Source organism: Geotrypetes seraphini, chromosome 16, assembly GCF_902459505.1.
Source record: "Geotrypetes seraphini chromosome 16, aGeoSer1.1, whole genome shotgun sequence".
In the NCBI taxonomy this organism is placed as follows: domain Eukaryota; kingdom Metazoa; phylum Chordata; class Amphibia; order Gymnophiona; family Dermophiidae; genus Geotrypetes; species Geotrypetes seraphini.
Window position 1 is genome coordinate 20,630,774 of NC_047099.1, and position 23,932 is coordinate 20,654,705.

Here is a 23,932-nt window from a genome sequence, read left to right on the forward strand (position 1 = left end):
ATTCATCAAGAATAAATAAACTTGAACTTGAACTTGAACTTAATTAGACTGTCCACCTTCTTATATAAAGACTCTGGGAAAGGAATAGGCATCATACTGAAAATGTAATTTAGTTTGGGTGCTAAAACCATTTTAATGGCTTCAGCTCTACCCCCACCAGGAGAGAAAAAGGGGAGACCAGGATTGTAAGATGGCTGTTGTTTACTCTATGATGAATTTGGAATTTAAAGTCATAAGAACAAAAGAATAGCCTTACTGGGTTAGACCAATGGTCCATCAAGCCCAGTAGCCTGTTCTCATGGTGGCCAATCCAGGTCACTAGTACCTGGCCAAAACCCAAGGTGTAGCAATATTCCATGCTACCAATACAGGGCAAGCAGTGGCTTCCCCCATGTCTTTCTCAATAACAGACGATGGACTTTTCCTTCAGGAACTTGTCCAAACCTTTCTTAAAACCAGCTATGCTATCCGCTCTTACCACATCCTCTGGCAACGTGATCCAGAGCTTAACTATTCTTTGAGTGAAAAAAATCTCCTCCTATGGGTTTTAAAAGTATTTCCGTATTTTATTTACAGAGGAACTATACCAAATGCTTAAATATTTAATCTTATCCGGTTCCCATTTAAAAGGATATTATGAGATGTGATGTTTACGTGCATATGGAGTCAATGGGAGAAGCGCTGACTTACACCAATTAACTTTAAATAAATCAGTCTCAAATTTAAGTTTTTTTATGGTTTTGCCATTTTATAATTTCAATTATAATGTGCCATGAAAAACATTTGCTCCATTTAGTGTGCCACAGCTAAAAAAAAAAAAAAGTTTGAGAGACTCTGTCTAAATGGTTAGACCGACCCTGATCAAAGGGATACCCACACTTCACATTGTTCAGCTACTCGATCACTTGAGCCTTAGAGAGAGATAAATGATTTTTTTTAAAAATTAAAAGCTGATTATCCTTCTTTTCCAAAGAATTGTCACTACCACAACCCTCCCACTCCAATATACTATTATCTCATTAGCTGGACTAAGGGGGGGGGGGGGAGAGGAATAAAGGGTGATCAACCATGATGAAAAAAAAGACAATTACCCATATAGTAAGGGCAAGAGCCTGTGCTATAACACCAGAACTGTCTCTAGGTGTCGGCAATCACCCTGGCCCCCACCCCCAGATTTATGTGTCACAGAGGGCAGCACATCCAACACCAGCCCTGCATACAATCCCTCTATACTCCCAGATCTTATGCATGGGGTTTCACAGACATATCTTCTTCTTCAGAGCTGACAGAAGATGAGCAAAGGACACACAGAGGAGGTTAGCGCTCATTAGGGGAGTGAGGGGAGGCCTCAATCACAAATGCCTTTGAAGTAGAGCATGAGCAATAGTAGGGTTACCATTTTTCGGGCCGCAAAAATCCAGACACATGGCCTCACCCTGTTCTTCCTCTGGTCCTGCCCTGTTCTACCCCCCGGCCACGCCCAGTTCTGCCTTAAACTCTACCCCATTCTGCCCCAGCCCCTCCCAGTTCAGGTTCTAGCCCCACCCCCACAAACCTCCTCTCTTCTTCCCCAAGCTCCGGCCGCTTCTGGAGGGCCTGGCGCATGAGCGGACATGTGTGACATCAACCGCTCATGCTCAGATGCCATCCAGATGCGACCGGAGCTCAAAGGGGCTTTCCAAAATCTGGATAAACTGCTAGGTTTTGCAAAAGTCCATCCGGAACCCCGAAAATGTCTCTAAAAAAGGACACGTTTGGGTTTTCCTGGACTTCTGGTAACCCTAAACAATAGGGCAGCTCCCTCCCTCTACCTTACCGGGTAGAGTTTGACTAAGAGAGGTACCTCCCACCACCATGTCCTTCCAGGTATCCTATGTGGGCCACTGTAACCAGACAGGGCTAAACACCCAATAGGTGAGGGTGTCCACTGCCAAGATATTAGACAAGGTTGAGATGTTGATGCTCCGCAATCCCGTATTGGATCTTGTGTGTCTCAAACAGCCGGATGAGTTTCTGGAGATAGGTTTTATGCAAGGCCTCGATCTCCTCAATGCTGGGGTTCAGGTTCTTTGGAACGGGGATTGGCTCCCCAACTGTGGAGAAAGAAGGAAAGAGTTACTCATAGAGCCGTAGCACTGTCCTATAGTGCTCAATCCTGTGTAACATAACAGTGATATATAGCACCGCCCATGAGTGGAGCAGATTAGAGGCTATCAAAATGTCTTGGAGAGCATGGAACTCCCTAGTATTGAAACACTGACCTAGGGCCAGGTATATTAGCAGATTTCCCTCCCTCATTTTGTGTGGATGGGAAAAACATTTTTGTAGCCTGTTTTGCTGTGTGTGTTTAACCTGTAACCCGTTCTGAGCGGTTCACAGTCATTCGCGTGCGGGACAAAGCAGTGCCAACATTTGAGCCCAGATAATTGCGCACAAGATTCCAGCGCACCGCTGGAAAAGTTAATTTTGAAGAGCTCCGATGGGGGGGGGGGTGAGGGGGGAACCCCCCCCAGTTTACTTAATAGTGTTCGCGCTGCAGTTGGGCAGGGGATTTGGGGGGTTGGAACCCCCCATTATAGAGGAAACAACTTTTTCCTGAATTTTTTAGGAAAAAGTTAAGTTTTCTGTATAATGGGGGGGGGGTTGCACCCCCCAACTGCAGCCAAAGGCAGTGGGGGGTTCCCCCTCCACGTCCCCCGTCGAAGCTCTTTAAAATTAACTTTTACAGTGGTGCGCTGGAGTGTTGCGCACAATTGTCTGGTCTGAAATGTTGGTGCCGCTTTGTCCAGCGCGCTTTTGTCCCGTTCTGAGCTCATTGTGGAGAACAAGATAGAAAATGAATTAAATAAATAAATAAATAAGAAGAAAAAGACGATATGCTCATGCCTACATCGTTCATGAACAAGTGACTGCAAATTCATCATTTTACTTTTTTCAGGATTTTGGTGCTGTGTTTTCCATTTCCATGTGCAATTTGACATTCCTGTTTTCTAAACATGATGATTGTAATACAGTTTATGCAGGTATTCCACTTTACAAATTGAAACGCTTACAGACATCATTCCCTCTAAGCCAGAGGTGTCAAAGTCCCTCCTCAAGGGCCGCAATCCATTCAGGTTTCCTGGATTTCCCCAATGAATATGCATGAGCTCTATTAGCGTATAATGAAAGCAGCGCATGCAAATAGATCTCATGCAGATTCATTGGGGAAATCCTGAAAACCTGACTGGATTGCGGCTCTCGAGGAGAGACTTTGACACCCCTGCACTAAGCTGAGCAGGAGTTCCAACAGCATTGCTGCCAGTGGGGGGTGCTGTTTCACAGTCACATTTTCATTAGTGAGGGACAGGCAAACTCTGCAGGACTCCAGTGATTGAAAACATAATATTGAAGCACTGCCCCCCAGAGGCAACAAGGCTGTTGGAGGATTACAGTTCTTACAGACAATTGGGCAAGCCTTCTCTTAACTCATTTACTATGGTCGCTAATACGTGGCTAAGTGTAAAGTGATGCATGTCGGTAACAAGAATCTCATGCATGAATACAGGATGTCTGGGATGGTACTTGTAGAGACCTCCCAGGAAAGAGACTTGGGAGTTCTGATCGACAAGTCGATGAAGCCGTCCGCGCAATGTGCGGCGGCGGCGAAAAGGGAAAACAGAATGCTAGGAATGATAAAGAAGGGGATCACGAACAGATTGGAGAAGGTTATCATGCCGCTGTACCGGGCCATGGTGCGCCCTCACCTGGAGTATTGCGTCCAGCACAGGTCGCCATACATGAAGAAGGACACGGTACTACTCGAAAGGGTCCAGACTAGAGCAACTAAAATGTGTAAGGGGCTGGAAGAGTTGCTGTACAGTGAGAGTTTGGAGAAACTGGGCCTCTTCTCTCTTGAAAAGAGGAGACTGAGAGTGGACATGATCGAAACATTCAAAATGCTGAAGGGAATAGACTTAGCAGATAACCATGGGGTGCAAGGGGAGGTCCACCGATGGATCAAAAACTGGCTGGCGGACAGGAAACAGAGGGTTTATTATTAGTGAGTAAACTACGGTATAAGTGAATAAATGTCTGTATAATATTTATAGGTTAGGAAATTTTTTGAATTTTGTCACCGTTATGACTTATCCAATCAAATCCCTTTGGGATCTTTAAATCACGTCATTTCCTCCCCGCCGCCATGTTTAATGGCCGGACGAAGCTAAAAGTCAGCGTTTGTGAACAAATGTCCTTAACAGCTTTAAGGTAAAACTTTTCTATCATAAGCTATTTGAAAAATTATTGAACATCGATTGACAACAAGTTGGTTTGTTTGTGGACTATAAGTCTTTTAGACTCATCGGGGATATTGGGCAGACGTAGGTTTAGCGATTACATTTTAGTCCCCCCGGGGATTTTGGGCAGTTGAAGGTTGAGTGATTATATTTAGTAGATTTCAAAACAAGTTCTTTAATTTTGTCTTCCCTAATGTGAACCCTAGCCAGTGCCACACACACAGTTATAATAAATAAATATATTGTTTGAATGAAGTATAACAAATGAATAAGAATATTTAGAGTACAAATTTAAAGAATTGAAATAAAGAGATAGTGACAAGTAGTGATTTTTAATGGTTTTAATCTTTGAAATGGTCTAATTTTGATTTTTCTGCTTGTTTTAGCGTTTACTCCTCCTGAAGAAGCCTATTTGGCGAAACTCAGGTCTGGGTTGAGGAGTCAAGTATCTTCTATTCATTATGGGGAGCTGCTTATACCTAATAAATATCTCAAACACAACCCCACACAGAACAAATGAACCTGCTCAGCAATGCTACAAGGCTTAAACATACATACACCCAACCATCCACAGCAGGAGAAACACTCAATCAAACAGAAAACAAAAAAAACTTTCCTCAGCCTTGGAAAGAGAATATCTTGAAATATTTACCACAGCTGGTCTGCCCTGGACCGAGACCTGGTTTGATATTTCCTGTGCCCCCTTCGATTGCTGCCCCTCCCCCTGACCTGTTTGGACTCCCAGGTCTCAGTCCAGGGCAGACCAGCTGTGGTAAATATTTCAAGATATTCTCTTTCCAAGGCTGAGGAAAGTTTGCTAGCTAAAGGGTTATCTTTTGTGCCAATTTCCAAACATTCCCCTTTTCAATTTCAGGTGGAATTGGAAACTTTTGTTAGGTTTTTTTTTTGGCCTAATGCTATGATTTCGGATCACTGTGCCTTTGGGCCCTGTTGCCACATTTTTTTCACGTGTGGGGTTATGTACCCCTGGTGCTTTTGAACATTGACTTTGCAAGCTATTACAGTGCTTTCTTCACCCTACCGGTTTGTTTGTGTAGGAGTGTATGTGAAGTGGAGTTTTTTGCCAAATGAAGCTGAACTGAGGCTTTTTCTCCACTTCTTTTTTTGTTTTCTGTTTGATTGAGTGTTTCTCCTGCTGTGGATGGTTGGGTGTATGTATGTTTAAGCCTTGTAGCGTTGCCGAGCAGATTCGTTTGTTCTGTGTGGGGTTGTGTTTGAGATATTTATTAGATTTAAATCGCCCTTCTTTCCTTAGTTTACATAATTTAGTGAGCTGCTTATACCCCCATATTTTGCATGTTTGCACCTTTTTGCACTAATTTGATAATCACATATATCACCAGTTATTTGGAAATATAATCTGCAGAGCCACAGCAGCAGACCATCTCATAAGATAAGTGCAATATATTTATTATGTCACATTATTTATAGCAAATAGAAATTATTAACATCAGTCAGAAAAACATTTTTCATTAGGGACTGAAAAGTGATATGATGGTCCCTTTATGATCTCTATGTGGCTCACATGCAAGAGATAAGACACTGAGCACTTTTCATTATCTTATATTTATATAGATATAGATATTTATTCATAATTTATTTTATAGATTATTTAAACAATTTTTGAAGTTATAGAATTTTTGTATTTAAGATATTTTTGTTGAAGCTGGTACATAACTTGTGTATTCTGATAGTGTAACACTACCAGCAATTTGATTAATTTATACTCCTATCACTTTATAGGGGTTTTTTTTTTTAAAAAAACATGATGGCCCGGATTCTGTAAAAGGTGCCATTATTGGCGGCCGCCTTAACAACGGCTGCCAATCGTGTGTCACTCGGGCAATGGTGCCTTTTACAGAATCTGGCTACATGAAAGGTAAGCCCCAGAAATGTAGGCCAGGGTTTCAAAGGTATACATTTCCGGCACCTACCTTTCATGAGAATCATGCCTATGACCCCCTAATGACACTTCCAGCGTTAACCAAGCCTACATTGGCGTTAAGCATTGTAGGTAGAATAATGGTAGTCTCTCTGGAGGCACCCTTAGATACCCCCATTTTTTTAAATTGAGTTTTATTTGGTTTTTAATTGGTACAACCAATTAGTCCACCAATTAAACCCAATTAAGTTAGGTGCCATTTTTAGAATTGTGCCCTATATTTTTAGCAGCATAAACTGAAGGCTAGTGTCTTTAATCTTGGAACTATAAATCAGGAACTTCTATACCATTTCCAAGAAACCTCCCCTTACTGTAATAACTATATTTTCACTGCAGACTTTCATATACTCATACTGATTTTACCGGACCTCAGAAACACCTTCCTCCACCGTTAACCATAAGTGTTCTTAAAACGGGGAGCCTCACAGGTGTAGTTCTCCTCACTGGTCCTTGTTCTTATACAAACTTTATGAATTTTTTCACTTTCTTTTAGAATTTTTTTACTTTCCTTTATACGTTTAAGTATGTACTTATCTTTTTAAATAGTACAGCGGTAGGACCCGACATGTTTCGCATCCGCTTCGTCAGGGATCCATGCAAAAACCGCTAACATCCACCCCGCTCTACATGGATCCCTGACGAAGCGGATGCGAAACATGTCGGGTCCTACCGCTGTACTATTTAAAAAGATAAGTACATACTTAAACGTATAAAGGAAAGTAAAAAAATTCTAAAAGAAAGTGAAAAAATTCATAAAGTTTGTATAAGAACAAGGACCAGTGAGGAGAAATACACCTGTGAGGCTCCCCGTTTTAAGAACACGTATGGTTAACGGTGGAGGAAGGTGTTTCTGAGGTCCGGTAAAATCAGTATGAGTATATGAAAGTCTGCAGTGAAAATATAGTTATTACAGTAAGGGGAGGTTTCTTGGAAATGGTATAGAAGTTCTATATTTTTAGCAGTACATTTTTAATATTATATTAATTATATATTTCTTATTTTTGCTTATTCTTACTATATACCACCTTGAATGAATTATTTTTTTAAAAAGGCAATACATAAAGCCTAATAAAGTATTTTCCCCCCTATTTTCCTTGAATGGTTGCTACCTTTGCTGTGAAAAACTGTAGCTCTTTTCTTTTGCTGTGGAAAAGTATTGGTATTGTAAACTGTTTTGGTATGCAAGTCAAAGAGCAATGTTAGAAATTCTACTTTAGGGGAGGGTGGTGGATGCCTAGATTGCGCTTCCGAGAGAGGTGGTGGAAAGGAAAACGGTGACAGAGTTCAAAGAAGCGTGGGATGAACACAGAGGATCTAGAATCAGAAAATAATAGTAAATATTGAAGAACTAAGGCCAGTACTGGGCAAACTTGCACGGTCTGTGTCTGTGTATGGCCGTTTGGTGGGGAATGGGCTGGGGAGGGTGTAGATGGGCTGGAGTAGGTTTTAACAGAGATTTCGGCAGTTGGAACCCAAGCACAGTACCGGGTAGAGCTTTGGATCCTTGCCCAGAAATAGCTAAGAAGAAAAAATTTAAATTGAATCAGGTTGGGCAGACTGGATGGACCATTCGGGTCTTTATCTGCCATCATCTACTATGTTACTATGTTACAACCTAACCTTATGACTCGAGCACGAGTCGTCCAAAGTTAGCCAGTGGTGGGCTGCGCTTTGACTGCCTATAGCTGGTGTTCAACCTGGATATTCAATGCCAGGCCATTTCCAGCGACTGCCATTGAATATCTGGGTTTTTGAATGCATGGCTGGTTACGGTGGTATTCAGACTTAACCAGCCATAGCGTAACGGGCAAAGATAGGCCAGCTTTTTATGCAGTCTTATTTGCCCACCATGGGTCCCTTTTACAAAGCACTGCGAATACGACAAAGCTTATAGGAATTAAATGGCCTTTATTGCTTTTACCGAGTAGGAATCGCTACCAAGGCTTTGTAAAAGGGGCCCTATGGTTGGCCGTTTAAGTTCTAAATGTCGGGACTTAAGTGTTCATGCCCCAGAATGCTTCCAACATCAACAGGTTTTTTTTTTTTTCAGCACTAACTAAGCATTTTAACAGCAATAGCCAGTTAAATGCCACTGAAAATGACCGGTCAACCACCAAGATGAGAGTTAACCAGTTGGCCATTTCCAGTCAATTAACTCATGCTGAATATTAGCAGAGGCCTTATTTTTCTACATATGTTTATTTTGTTTATGATTTATTGTTCTTGGTAGATATTTGATAATATGTAATTGGTTCTGGTCTTTATCTATTCATTATTGCTTTATTCTTGATATTTTTCTCCTGCTACTTTATGAGAATATTTTCGGTACAAACTGTTCTACAGGGACCTGATCGGCCATCCAGTGGTTAAAAACCAGCTCATTTCTACTCACTTCACTTCCAGGTCTTGTACCACAAACAACCCTTTTCTCTTGAACCTTGGCTTTCCCTTTCTCTCCTAATCAACGCCAGCCACATGTCAGTCACACCTAGGTGCCATTTACGGAATGGCACCTAAGTAACAACTTAGGCGCCAGAAATGTAGGTCATGGTTTTAAAGGCCTACATTTCAGGCCTAAGTTTTGGGAGACTTGCTCTTTGCGGCGCGTAAGTCAGACTCCACCCCTAAAAACACCCACTTAGGCACTGCTTAGACACTTAAGGGCAAATTCTATAAGAAGCACCCAAAAGTTGGGCGATTCAAGTAAAATTGGGTGCTGTTTAGTGAATCGCGCTGAGGGGAACCTATTTGGGCACCTATTTTTGGAGGCACCAATAAATAGGCCAGCTCTAGGCACAACTAAAAGTTAGGCGCCCATGCGAGCGCTTAAGCACACTTAAGAGCAGGGATTCTGTAAGAAGGCGCCTAACACGTAGCCACAACCATGCCCAACATACTAGCGCCTATTTTTTTGAAGGACGCCAAAATTTTTAGAGGCGCTTGTTACATAATTGCGCTTTCTTGATAGGCGCCTATGTTTCAATCAGTGCTGATTAGAAGCTTAATTGCGCTTGTTCTTCAATTTTGATAGGCGCCTATCTAGTTGGACGCCTCCGAAATAGATGACTAACTTTAGGCGCTGGTTACAGAATTTGGGCCGTAGACATTAGGCACTTAGGCATTAGGCACCTCTAAGCATCATACGATGGACACCTACCTATTATAGACTCGGGTAGGCGCCTACTGCCCAATTAATATTTTTTTTTCAATTATTGAATCTATTAAGGGGATTTTGCCAACTAGGTTAGGTGTCCTTTAGAGAATCTGGGCCTCAGTGACCGAGGTGACCCATTAATCTTGTACTCTTCTCTTTCAAGCCTCTAGATCCCTCCTCCCTCCCCAAGGATTCTGATGTTTAAACTCAACAGTAATGGTCACCCAAATACCTCTCCTTCTGGAAAGTTTGTATAAAATATAAATTTGACCAGTGGCGTAGTGAGGGTGAGAGGTGCCCCTCCCTTGCCCTCATCTCTGCTCTCCTGCTCCTTCCCCAATCCCGCCTGCCATGCGCCCCCCCTGCTTCCCTTCCCCCCTAGCGCTAATTGAAGTCATTGCTTGCAGCAGTCAACATCATGCTCCTCACGACCCTGCCGGCTCTCCCTGTGTCATCACTGCCTATGCACGATGCCCAAAGTGACATCAGTGGGGGAGCCGACGGGGGGCCACAAAGAGCACATGGTTGGCCAACAAGAACAACAACTTCAACTAGACGCATGGGGGAAGGGGCCGTGAATGAGGAGGGAAGGAATGGGAAGAGGTGGGGGTGGAGAGAAGGAGGGATGCTGGCGCCCCCACTAACATGGTGCCCAGGGCAGCCCAAACCCCTCCCCCCCTTACCATGCCACTGAATTGGACATTATACTTTTAAATATTACTACTACATAGAAATATAGAAACATAGAAAATGACGGCAGAAAAGGGACACAGCCCATCAAGTCTGTCCACCCTATTGACCCACCCTTTTAACTTTGTCCCGCTAGAGATCCCACATGCATATCCCATATTTTCTTAAAATCTGGCACGCTGCTGGCCTTGATCACCTGTAGTGGAAGTTCATTCCAATGACTGACAACCCTTTCGGTGAAGAAATTCTTTCTGGTGTCGCCATGAAATTGCCCGCCCTTGATTTTCAGCGGATGCCCTCTTGTGGTCGAGGGTCCTTTAAGAGAGAAGATATCGTCTTCCACTTCGACACGGCCTGTGATATATTTAAATGTCTCAATCATGTCCCCCCTCTCTCTACGTTCCTCAAGTGAGTATAGCTGCAATTTGTTCAGCCTTTCCTCATATGGGAGATTCTTGAGCCCCGAGACCATCCTGGTGGCCATTCGTTGAACCGACTCAATTCTCAGCACATCTGTACGGTAATGTGGCCTCCAGAATTGTTCATAATATTCCAGATGAGGTCTCACCATGGATCTGTACAAAGGCATTATGACTTCGGGCTTCCGGCTGACGAAACTTCTACGGATACAACCCATCATTTGTCTAGCCTTGGATGAAGCTTTCTCCACTTGATTGGCAGTTTTCATGTCTTCACTAATGATCACTCCTAAATCTTGTTCTGCTTTAGTCCTAGCTAAGGTCTCACCATTTAGAGTGTAAATTCTGCACGGATTTCTGTTGCCAAGGTGCATGACCTTACACTTTTTAGCATTGAAGCCTAGCTGCCAAGTCGAGGAACAATGTTCCAATAAGAGCAGGTCCTGCGTCATACTGTCGGGCAAAGTGCTGTTGCCTATTATGTTGCATAGTTTGGCGTCATCGGCAAATAGTGTTATTTTACCTTGAAGCCCCTGAGTCAGGTCTCTTATGAATATGTTGAAAAGGGTCGGTCCCAAGACCGAGCCTTGCGGCACTCCACTGGTCACCTCCGACGTATTGGAGAAGGTACCGTTAACCACCGCCCTTTGAAGTCTACCGCTCAGCCAGTCATTGTCCCATGTAGTTAATGTTTCTCCTAATCCCACTACGACTATTTATCTCTTTGGTTTTATATCTTGTACTCCCAGAAGAGCTCAGAATGGGTTACACTTCCCCCTCCGAATCTGTGATTTCAGCATCCGCGAATTAGGTTATTCGTGATTTTAAAACAAAATTTTTTTTAATTTTTTGGGCTATTTTAAGCCCTGTAAGCACCCCCCTTAAGCCTTACCTGGTGGTCTAGCGGGTTTTCGGGGCAGGAGCGATCTTCCCACGCTCCTGTCCTGTGCAAATCACTCACAGAAAATGGCTCGAGAAACTACGGGAGCTCAAGGCAGCCATTTCCTGTGAGCGATCTGCACGGGGCAGGAGCGTGGGAATCGCAAACTCACTCATTCGCGGTCTGCTCCAACCGCCTCTTCCTGTAGTAAAGTTGGGTTACACCAATCAGGAGCTGCGTGTCAAAGCAGCTCCTGATTGGTACAGCCCGACTTTACTACAGGAAGAGGCGATCGGAGCAGACCGCGAGTGATTTTCTTCACCCGCCAGCGCTCCAGCTGCCTTCTCCTGCCTCTCCAGCTGCCCGCTCCTGCCTCTCCTGCTGTTTGACAGGCAAAAAACTGCATTTGTTGTTTTTCAAAATTCGCAGGGGTTCCTGGAATGGAATCTCTGCGAATTTTGGGGGAGTACTGTACATAATACAGTGGGACCATGCATAGCAGTGGAGGCTACGCCACTTATTGTTTCTGTAGTGCTACTGGGCATACGCAGCACTGTACACCAAACAAGGAATAAGCAGTCCCTGCTCAGAAGAGCTTGCAGTCTAGTTAAATACTAAACTTTGCTTTATGTGTACATACAGGAAGTTTCCATTCAGTGGCGTAGCGAGGGTGAGAGGCGCCCGGGGGCAGTGGTGCCCCTCTCCCGCCCTCTTCTGCATCCCCACCCCCACGCGCTCCTTCTCCGCCCCCTCCTGTTGCAAGCGCGTGGCCTTCTCTTCCCTCGCACCTCTTTAGCGTTCCCAGCACAAGCAGCAACCCCAACCTGCTGCTCGCGCCGGCGTCGGCTCTTCCTCTGATGTTACTTTCTAGAAGCGAGTCCAGGAAGTGATGTCAGTGGAAGAGTCGACACCGGTGCGAGCAGCAGGTCGGGGCAGCTGCTCGTGCTGAGAACATTAAAGAGGTACGGGGGCAGGGAAGGGGCGCGTGCGTGCTGTATTGGGGGGGAAGGAGCAGGGGAGCGGAGAGGAGGACGGCTGCTGGTGCCCCTACCAAGACGGAGCCCACGATGGCTACTGCTTCCATAAGTCATTTACACAGGCAGAATTGTCTGCTTACCTGTAGGTGAAAGTAGAGTTGCCAGATTTTACGATCGTAAAATCCGGACACCCTGGACCTATCTCCACCCCAGTCCGGCCCTAGTTCCGCCCCCGCTGCCTGCTTTGATCGGGCAGGAGGCAATCCGCACGTGCTCGAAGTGTGCTGGGTTTTGAAAAGCCGTCCGGGGAAATCCGGACGTCTGGCAACCCTAGGTCAAAGTAATGTGATGGTGGCTATTTCAATTTGTGTGACTGTCAGTGGTGTAGTGAGGGGACGGAGGTGGGTGGGCCACCGTGGGCTGGGGCGCCATCACCTCTCCTCCTGTCCGCCCCACCCACTTCTTTAGAATCTTCACCAGCTGCTGCTCGCGCTGGCCTCAGCTTTCCTTCTGACGGAAATTCCTGGTCGCAGGAGCAGGAAGTGACATCAGAGGGAGAACTGAGGCCAGCACAAGCAGCAGCTAGGAGCCGCTCGCTGCTGGTGAAGATTTTGAAGAGGTACGTGTGGGGGTGCACGCAGTGGGGAAAAGTGCTAGGGGGGGGGGCGCATGGCCCAGCTGGGTGCCACCGCTTCGGGCACCTCCCTCCCTCAGTAAGCCATTGGTCATGATCTTTTGTTACGCTTTGACTGCAGCTGTTCTTTGCCACCCCTCAGAAGCTGCCACCCTAGGTGACAGGATGGTCCTGCACGATGGTAAGACTAGCCCTGAGTAGCAGAGGGTGATACATGACAGGAACAAGGTACATTGCCAGAGCTGTGGAAGTGGAGCGTCCCAGGACACATTCCGATTTCACAATTCTGAATTCTTGAATTTATTTATAGGACATATCCTTCTGTCCTTTATTTAGGGACCTTTAACCCAAAAGCACTATTTACAAACCGACTGAGAAAGAGAACCAAAATTAAAAACTGTTTGAAGTGTTAACTTCTTGCAGCTCGACTCCGAATGTTTCACAATCTCTTGCTATGTAGAAATACATGAAGGGAAGATAGACTTTATCCTGGTACAAAGTGCAAATGCTTTCAGAAAGGAACATAAGTATCAGCAGCTGGCAGGGTCCAGGCACAGTGTCTGGGGCATAGAGGAAGGCTCTCAGACACAGGGCCCTTGTGAAATATGTGCCTGACATCTGTATCTCCAGCTGGCACAGCCGAGCGCTCTCCCGTCAACCCACACCCCCGTTCCGAGGCCAGGCCAAGCAGATGAGCACTCACCCACGGTGTGAATGGGCCGGCGGAAGGGCAGCAGGCCAAAGCTATACTGGAAGACTCCTCGGGCATGGAAGAGGGGCGTTGCTACCCCTAAGAATTTCTGTAATTTCTCCTGCACCAGCCGGATGAGGGAGCCTGGTGGGTTCTCCACCTGGTGGAAAAGTTCATTCTCCCCAAAGGAGAAGACCGGAACCAGCTGGGCCCTAGAAGAAGACAATGACAGATGCAGCATTAACAGTATGGACATTGCCTTTAACATAAGAACATAAGAGTTGACATACTGGGACAGACCAAAGGTCTATCAAGCCCAGTGACCAACCCAAGTCCTAAGTACCCGGCAGAAACCCAAAGAATAGCAACATTCCAGAGCTGAGATTGTGATGTCATAATGCCTCATTCCACCAGTGCCTAAGAGCCAAACTCATCAGTGATGTCACAATGGCTTGATTGTCCTATACTTGGCTCACATAAGAACTGCCATACTGGGACAGAACATAGGTCCATCAAGCCTAGTATCCAGGCCACAAGTACCTGGCAAGATCCCAAAAGATTAAAACAGGTTTTACGTTGCTTATCCTAGAAATAAGCAGTGGATTTTCCCAAGTCCATCTCAATAATAACTTATGGACTTTTCTTTTCAGAAATTATCCAAACCTTTTTTTTTAAACCCTGCTAAGCTAACTTCATTTACCACATTCTCTGGCAACATATTCCAGAGTTTAATTACATGTTGAGTGAAGAAATATTTCCTCTGGTTTGTTTCAAATTGACTACTTAGTAGCTTCATTGCATGCCCCCTAGTCCTAGTATTTTTGGAAAGAGTAAGCAAGTGATTCATATCTATCCATTCCACTCCACTCAGTACTTTATAGACCTCTATCATATCTCCAGTGAACTGTCTCTTCTTCAAGCTGAAGAACCCTAGCTGTTTTAGTCTTTCCCTTCCCCTTTATCATTTTCATCACCCTGCTCTGCACCTTTTCTAATTCTACTATATCGTTTTTGAAATGCGGTAAACAGAATTGCATACTGGGATCTGTAGTCTTACTCTAAAAACTACAGATTCCATCACGCCTTGGAAATTAAGTTTTGGAGCTCAGAAGAGTTTAAAGAGGTGGTGACCTCATCCATGGCTCAGTATGACCTTGAGGTCAAAAGGGGGTTAAAACAATGGTGGCTTCATCTGAAATGCAGTACATTAGAGTTAGGAGAGAGTTGAAGTGCACGGTGGTTTTACCCCTGGCTCATTGCGACCTTGATGAAACCTTTTCTGCTCAGGATTTGAAGGGTCAGTGCCCCAGGTCGGGCATCCAGCGACTCTGGAGGACCCCCCACAGCTATCACTGCAACTTGGCCTCCGCTTTTCTGACTCAGCAGGTGAACAGCGCTTTCCTTCTCAGAAGAGATGAGACCTGAAAGGAGAAGAAAATTCACATGATTGAGAGAGAGATCAGTCATAGAAAGATCCTCTACTGGGACACAGACAGACTCAGAGAGGGGGGGGGGAAATGGAGCTGGTCACATTTCACATGAAATTATCGCTCAAGGTAAAGGACAAAATGATAGAGGCTGAAGAGAACAGCGTCTCAATGGCATTCAAGAACTGTTTGACAAAAACAATCACTGCTTGACAAGGGTTTTGTAGCACTACGCAACTACACAACAGCAACCCTTTACCCTAATTATTTTACCACCTCTCCTTAAGTGAAATAGGGGAACAGGAAGTGGCCAAGGCCACGTAGGGGAGTGTGGGGTTCAAAGAATCCTACTAATACATATACTCTCAGGAAAAGGGTCAGTTAAACTCCAATAATATTACCTCTAAATCAGAACCCCATATGGACAACAAACCTCCCCTCTGCAACACTAACAGGCTTTAATTTCACACACACACACACAAGCCAATCACACAATAGGAACTAACAGGGAAAACACCTGTCTGTGTTCCATGCTGAATCCTGGACTACTTTGCTACAGTGCTGATTTACCCATTTTTTTCACAACTGAGGGGTGTGTGTCCCGGTGTGTTTTGTAACATCTCCCTGCAGGCTACCATAGAGCTTTTTCTACTGGTTTTATATTTTGGAGTACAGGGTTAGCCTTGAAAGGTGGAGTTTTTTGCCAGATGAAGCTGAACTGAGGCTTTTTCTCCACCTTTCTTTCCCCCTGTTACTTCCTGTTGCCTGTTAGTGTTGCAGAGGGGAGGTTTGTTGTCCATATGGGGGTTCTGATTTAGAGGTAATATTGTTCAAGGAATCCTCCCATCTGGTGTCTGGTCTCACCTGCACTCATTATGTAATCCCTGAATAGAGGCACCTTGAACCAGAAAGGCAGCATCAGGAGGTGGGGCCTGAGCCCTGGGAAGAGCTGGGAGAAGCCTGTGGCCTCTGTGCAGAAGTTCCCGAAGGCTCCAGCCACCAGGATGCCATGAGGGTGGAAGCCAAACACGTAATTCTTGGCTGGGTCCAGCTCCGCTGTCTTCACCAGCTGAGAACAAGAACAGATAGAGAGAGAGGAGGAGAACATGAATTACAGGAAAATTAAAGATCACTTAATCTATCTCAGAACATGAATTATTTAAAAAAAAATTTTAAACCCCTATTTTATATCCAGTGGGGAGGCAGCGGGAGTGGTCCTGACTGCCTAGTATATTTTAAAATCTAGTCTCCACCTGACACAACCTGCTCTCACCCCCCCCCCCCCCAAAAAAAAATGGCATCAATGAAGCCACATTGAAGGACAAGTAGCTGCAAGTGGAAAAGTCCTTCCCCCTTCTCCCCCATGTGGCATAGCTCTGGAATATAGGCCTATGGATGTATAAGGCTACCCAGGGTTGGTGTTAAGGAGGTACCAACAGGGCAATTGCCCTGGGACCTGACACTTCAGCAGTTACCAACCCTGTTTGAAGGTGAAGGAGGTACAGCCTCTATTTGGGCATTACAACTCTCTCCAAAATTTCTGCCCTGAGGTTACTGGAGAGCACCAAACACAACTTAAGTCCTCAGGACACTCCCACCCAGTCCAGAACAAATATGAATAAAAAGATTTGCATATGAGAGACACACTGCATGCCACGAAAACCTGACTGGCTGGCTGGGTCTCAAGAACTAGGTTGAAATCCATTGCTGTACCCTGAAGTAAAGGCTGCTTTGATTACCTCATTGGAATGACTACGAGACTGCATTGTATCTTCCAAAAACAGACAATATTTGTTTATTGTTAGTATAAAAACTTACAAAATTACAGCAGCAAAGGCATAGCAGAAAAATATTTTGTCAGTTCAGAATATGCAATGGAGAGAAGAACTTACACCCATATGCCCATATGTCCCTTCTGGCATACCCAAGTGAATTTCTCTCTTGCTCTACCTGTGATGCATGCTTTTTTATATAGATAAATTCTTTCTTTGTTTCAATAGGCCCATCCCCGAACTCTGGTCATATGACTCCCTATTGGTACAAAAAATGTATACCTAACTATTCCTCCTCTCAGTCCACGCCTCTCTCACTTCCCCCCACCCCCACCCCCAGTAGGGGGGGGCCCTTGCAGAAACAGAGAATTCTTGGTGAACTTTCTTCCTCCAGCTCTGAGATCCTTATCACCTTGCAGATGCTAATTAGTGGTTTTACAATTCTGTGCATCTTCAGGATGGTGTCCTTGTATGCTGAAAGTTGAAACAAAGATGCAAGGGTGACCTTCCAGCAGCCCAGCTGCACCTGGTTCCCATAGGCAAATGTCCAGCATGTTTTTTTTTTAAAGTTCAGTCTTGGTATCAGTCGCCTACGTCTTCTGCAGAGGATGTTGCTCATTATAAATGGTTTATGGCTTTCTAGGGTGCCTTGCATCTGTGAAGTCATACAGCACTGATAACAGCTCAGCAGAACCTTGGAGAAGTATCCTCCCAGCAGGGAATGGAGACAAAAACTTTGTAGCAGAGGTCAGCTGGGTTAGCATTTCAAAGGATACATATGTTCACAGATAGCAAAGTACATGCTGTTCCATCTGGTTAGCTTGTAAAGGAAGGCTGTGGGAAAATATGTGTTAAAATGTCTGTAGTGTCCAGCATACACAAGTGAGGCCTGTATGTCCAGGTTATCCATCCCAACCCTCATGGGAATGGGGAATGTGCCACATCTTACTTATAAAATGGGGGTCTCTCCACTAATGGAAAGGGGAAGACAAAACTGGAATATTTTTCTGAAAAATTTTATAATAGACATAAATATCCCCAGGACCAGCCCAAAGTATCTGACCACCTAGGTGAATTTTCAACCATGAATTGCCCATCCCTCAAAGAGTAGCTCATGGCCCTTCTCCCTCTTGACCGGCATCTTCCCTTCCCTATCCCAAGAGTCCACATCACTCCTTCCTTCCCTCCCCCTCCCCCCAATGTGACTAGCTTCTCCCTTTCCTTTTCCAATTCCTCAGGGTGACACAATTTGAGGAGTTGGCACCAGCATGACAGTCAGCGTCTCTAAACAAGGCAACAGTGAGTGTAGGTCTTGAATATGCAAGCTCAAGGACCTGCACTGGCCTTGCTGAGTCTTGTGCACAAATTTTGACTATTGCACTGGTTCTGCCCCCCAAATGTTATCACTCTAGTCATATGCCTAATTCGCCGGTCCAGCTCTGAATATCCCTCCACCCATTACCATCAAACTACCTCATCTCACCTTGATCGGAAAGTAATCCCGGAAGTATTTCCATATGGTCCAGTTCCTGCTCCAGTCTGAACTTCGACCTCCTGAAGCTGGAGTGTCCCTGTCCAGGTAGAGCCAGGCCAGGTAGAGCAAACCAAGATACCAGAAGTCACTCAGTAGAAGGAGGGCAAACAGAGTCAGACAGCACTGAGCTGAGTACAAAAGAGACAGAGAGAAAAAAAGAGAGACCAAATTAAAGGTACTTTGAGACTCCCAATCCCCTAGCCCAGAACCCCCCCAGAGATCACCGGACCTTCATCCCGCAGAACTATTAATTCCCTTCCACAATCCCTAATCATTGTGAGACCTTGTTGCAATTTGGAGTTAAGCGTGCCTCTGCCCTGGATGCTTTTCTATAACATCTGTGCCTAAATTTATTTATTTATTTCGATTTTTAGCCCGTTTTCCCAGAAGCTGAGATCATGACAACAATTAGGTTACATTTAGACAATTGCAGAACTATTCGAGAGTCCAGCCTAGTCATAGCAAAGAGTAATTGGAGAGTAAATTGAGGAAGCTGTTCAACTGAGGCCTTATTATTGGAAGAGGAAGCTCTTTATTGCTCTATGGAAGGACATCAATGAGTCTAGTGACCTTATCTGTGTGGGTAGCTGGTTCCATAGCTGAGGGAGGAAATGGCTGTAGGAGCGTTTACGTGCCTTGCTTATCCAGAGGGATCTCCCTGCGGGAATGCTGAGTCTTTGTTCTGCTTTGGAGCAGAGAGGGCGATTAGGGGTGTATGGGCGCAGCTTGGATGCTCTATAGGTAGGGTTTTTTTGGTGGAATCTCTTGTGGGTCATAACCAGGGCTTTGAAGATACAGCACTTTTTGACTGGTAACCAGTGGGCTGCACGAAGCGCTGGAGTAATGGGGTCTGGGAAGCCGAGGTTGTATAGGAGCCAAATTGCTGAATTCTGGACTTTTTGAAGGCGTTTTAGGTCTTTTGCAGTAATTCCATTAAATAGGGAGTTGCACAACTCTAGGGCAGGGATGTCAAAGTCCCTCCTCGAAGGCCGCAATCCAGTCGGGTTTTCAGCATTTCCCCAATGAATATGCATGAGATCTATTTGCATGCACTGCTTTCATTGTATGCTAATAGATCTCATGCATATTCATTGGGGAAATCCTAACAACCCGACTGGATTGCGGCCCTAGAGGAGGGACTTTGACACCCCTGCTCTAGGGGGAGCTTGTGCAGATCGGGGAGCGTTCCTAGAAGTTAGGGGCGATGTTAGAGAATGCTATAATTTGCACACCCAACTGCTGTAAATTGGGCACATGGCCGGCTCAACCTATGACCAGGTGAGGCCCTAGCCCAGGACGCCAGTGATAAAGGGCGCCAAGAGGGATGGATGTCAGATTGGGATTTTAGTACCCTTTATCATCAGTGCCCTGAGCTAGGGTTACCGTAAGTTTTATGGAAAAAGCGGACATGTGACCACACCCTATTCTGCCCCGCCCCATTCTACCCCCAATCTCCCCAGCCCTGCCCCCACACAACCTCATCTCCTCTTCCTCTTGGAGCACGGGGCCATGGCTGGAAGGCTTCCGAGCATGCATGGATGTGGCGCATGTGAATGTGACATCATTGCGTCATAGCAGCGCACGCTCAAAGGCCCTCCAGACATGGTCCCAATCTCTGGCATAGCCAGAGACATCCAAAACCCGGACAAAGTGCCAGGTTTTCTAAACTGGACACCCGGACAGTCCTCTAAAAAGAGGACATGTCTGGGTAAGTCTGGACATCTGGGAACCCTACCCTGAGCCAGTGCCTCACCTGGTCTAGCAGGAGGGGGAGACTTGAGAGAGACGGGGGAAGATACTGGATCCTGGGGGGGGGGGAGGAGGAGGGGGAGAGGTCTTCTGTGCACTTCTCTGCATGTATATTAAGTAGCCAGGACCTTCTTTACCATGTTACTTAAATGAGTTATGCACTGATGTCAGAGGGAATCTTAGCACGCAGTTACCTTGTGTAAAAAAAAAAAATCATTTTAACATAGGGCAGCCACAGAAGTGCACACAATTGTGCACAAGTGCTTAGCTAAGCTCCACCCTCAAATTAAGAAATCTGGCGACTCTGATTCAACTCCACAATGAAGTACAAAATGCCCTAATTTCATTCTCCCCCCCCCCCCCTCCCTCCCTTCCCCTTTCTCCTTTTCCAGCAGCACCTGGTAGAGATCCAGGAGCTCTATCCTTCTTGAAGAAAACCAGACACAATCCTTTTATTAGAATTATCCAAAAAAAGTGGCCAGATAAAACTGTGTGACCCTCCCAGAGGTGCAGATTTTTATTTTATTTATTTTAACATTTATATACCATCTACACCTAGGGGTCCTTTTATCAAGCCGCGCTAGCGAGGTTAGCGCGTCGGACATTTCATCACGTGCTAACCCCCGCGGCCGGCTAAAAAACTAACGCCTGCTCAATGCAGGTGTTAGCGGCTAGTGCGGCAGGCGGTTTAACACGCGGTATTACGCGCGTTAAACCCCCTACCGCAGCTTGATAAAAGGATCCCCTAGTTTCAAGTTTCAAGTTTTTATTTTAATTTGATGAATCGCTTATTTAGATTTACTAAGCGAAATACAACATTAATAAAAACTATACCATACCATTTAAAATTTAAAATGATGGGGTTAGACCAACAGACTTACAGACTAATCAAAAAGGGACAGAACTACAATTCACCTAGACAGTTTCCAAGACCCCCCCCCCCCCCATAATAATAATGATGATTAATGATGCACCTATGGAGAGCCCAACTAGGTAATGATCCCTTTAACAAGCTGACCCACGGTTTAGGAAGCTCTGCTGCAGTCCTTTTATATAGGGGAGCAGATCTGAACCCCTTCCTTTCTATACCAAGGGTAGGTGAGGGTTATAGAGAGGATTAGTCAAAGCAGAATGAGGCTAATGTAGAAAGAAAAATTGTCCACAGACTACCATAGAGAGGGAGTTTAGTAGTTCTTACAATACAGTATACAGAAGAGTGTTCTGGATACTTACCGAGTGCCAAGAAGGAGAAGATCCATTGCAACACAGCCAGCGTCTGAAGCCTCCGTCTCAGGGGGACACTCAGAGGGGCAAACTCAATTTTCATGCTGAAAACCTGAAGAGGAGGTGGAAAAAATGCAAGCAGAGTCTGGTAGAGGTGCTAAGGTTCTCCCCCGGAGAGAGTTAGACAGAGATTCTTGGTTTCCTAATATAAAAAAATAGAGAGAGCCAAGCTCTTAGAGACTGCAGGTTTCTCAGGGGAGAGACTCAAGCAAGGATGTCCCCTGAAGCACCCTAGAAAGCCTTGGCTGGAAGGCTCAGAGAGAGAGAAACAGGCAGAGGGAGAGAAGTTGCAGAGATTTATTCTGCAAGACCCTCCCACCCGAGCAGGGCAGGAGTAGGAAGGAGTCCCAAGGCAGGGGATGTAGAAACAGGTTGGAGGCACAGAAGGAGTTCCATGCCAACTCCAGTTAACCTTTCTTACGGATGGCACTTCACATCTCTTCAAGGGAGGTTGTGATTGGCTGACAATTTGGGCCGGTTGTTCCACATCCAGCTGTGAGTAACTCCCTTGTGTTCTCATCTGAGCTGTCCTGTGGATAGTCAGAGAGAGAGAGTTCGAGGTGAACAACAGCAGGGCTAAAGGGTAGGATGTCGGTGGAGGTAATGCACCTGACCCAGGCGCCATGTTGGTGAGCACCCCTCCTCCTCCTCTCCGCTTCTTCCCACACACGCATCCCTTCCCTTTCCCCGTACCTCGAGTTGTTCACCACCATAAGCAATGACTTCAACTTCCTCCTTGCGACAGCGTCATCTCTCCCGCTGATGTCACTTCCGGGCGTCACACATAGGAAGTGACATCAGAGGGAGAGATGACAGGGTCATGAGGAGCACATTGAAGGTTTTGTTGCTCGTGGTGGTGAGCAACTAGAGGTATGGGGGAAGGGAAGGGAGCAGAGGGGGATCGGAGAAGGAGCAGTGGGCAGAGATGAGGGTGGAGTAGGGGCACCACTTTGGAAACATTATAGAGGCGCAGACATGTCCCAGGAGAGTTCTGCTCGGGTCTCTCTCTATTCCATGAAGTTCTCCCTCTGCTAATATCCATCAGCCTCTGGATGTCTCCCAGCACAGGAACACAAGTTAGCTCCAATTGCGTGGCTGCCATCTTATCCGGTTCCAAGACGGAACCATTTTAGCAGTCCTGGTTTTGACTGTACATCCCAAAGCGGTGTGGTATTTCTTCTCATCCAGTGTGATATTCATTTGTGCTGTTTTCTGTTCTCTTCTTTACATAGAGGGAAAAAGGAAAGAAGGTACCAAGCCTCGAACTATAGTAGAACAACGAAAAGATGTCGAATCCAAACTAATGGTCACAATGTCTTTTAGTAATGAAAATCACATAAAAATGTTTAAAAACATACAAAGTCCCGAGTAGGATCCAAGTTTCGGTGACGGCGTCACCTTCCCCAGGGGACAATAACGAACTCAAGACATGCTACAAACCGTACATATGAACGTGTCGGCGTCTCTGCTTCACCAATGATGTGCCAAAAATTGGCAGAAGGACAGTGACAACCAGCAAACGAGGAGGCGAAGTGAAATTCAATATCACCACCGTTTACTAAAATAAAATCACACCTATTATCACATCTATTCAAGGGGAAAGAGCCAGGTGTACACCTGATTCATGAGGTAGAGGCTTAGCCACTCTAGGATAGAGTTCAAGTGTGGGGGCTGCTCCGGAGAAAGCCCCCTGGATTGTATCACATTCCATTAGTTTCCACCATCACTGTTAAAATCCTTATTTATTTATTTAAAAATTTATATACCGCATACAACTATGCGGTTTCCATATGGCATACATAGAAACTTGTTTCCTTCTAATTATCACATATAACATAGACATATCAAGACGACATCGTTAATCATCCCTGTTATAATAGGGATAAAGCACAAATGCGATCAATTCAGAAGTACAAATAAGCTTTAAATCCTTAAATGACAATATTCCACATCCTCATCCCCTCTCCTAAGTTATCTACCCCCAAATCAGATGCTTCCAAAACCACCCTCTCAATTACCCCCCCCCCTTTTATACAAAAGCATAGCATGAAAAACAATGCTATGTTTTTGTAAAAGCGGAGGGGTGGGGGAGAGGGGATTAAAATCTGCCATTACACCCTCACTCAGATCAAACCATGTTTATTAAAATGCTGCTTAAGAAGCCAAGTCACTAGCTGTTTCGTAAAACTAAGATATTTTTATATATTTCTCAATTCCTCTGGCAATTTCTTCCATTATTCTCTGTCTTAACTAATTGAAATCTTTTCACTGGCAATGATGATATGTTTGTTATTCCACTAGCTGGAAGACTTTTCCCCGATAGAGAAATTGATGGTTTCTCCGTTTGATCCTCTGGAACTACACCCTGCCCCAGGTGCATTTGATAGATTGTGATTCCATTGAGACAGATAGGGAAAATGCTTGAAGTACCTGAATGTAAACTACTTTGAATGTGGTTATAAAAACTACAAAAACATAAGA

At 45.1% G+C, this 23,932-nt stretch overlaps 1 protein-coding gene across 1 annotated transcript; it reads right to left on the bottom strand.

The window, feature by feature from the left end:
* Positions 1-462: 462 nt before the first annotated feature.
* Positions 463-21,697, bottom strand: LOC117350500 (2-acylglycerol O-acyltransferase 2-like). Its single transcript, XM_033924796.1, has 6 exons — positions 21,401-21,697; positions 18,368-18,546; positions 15,977-16,181; positions 14,932-15,106; positions 13,698-13,897; positions 463-2,093 (listed from the first exon to the last, which is right to left on the bottom strand). Exons 1-6 carry the CDS (start codon positions 21,492-21,494, stop codon positions 1,939-1,941), a joined length of 1,008 nt encoding a protein of 335 aa, XP_033780687.1. The 5' UTR covers positions 21,495-21,697; the 3' UTR covers positions 463-1,938.
* Between the last annotated feature and the right edge of the window lie 2,235 nt (positions 21,698-23,932).

What these genes read in the sequence shown, in the direction of transcription:
- LOC117350500 (XM_033924796.1), bottom strand. Translation starts at nt 21,494, where the DNA reads ATGAAAATTGAGTTTGCCCCTCTGAGTGTCCCCCTGAGACGGAGGCTT. An exon ending in GGGATTACTTTCCGATCAAG is followed by an intron (nt 16,182 to 18,367) that starts GTGAGATGAGGT and finishes TCTTGTTCTCAG; the next exon opens with CTGGTGAAGACAGCGGAGCT. An exon ending in AAGGTCGCAATGAGCCAGGG is followed by an intron (nt 13,898 to 14,931) that starts GTAAAACCACCG and finishes GTCTTCTTCTAG; the next exon opens with GGCCCAGCTGGTTCCGGTCT.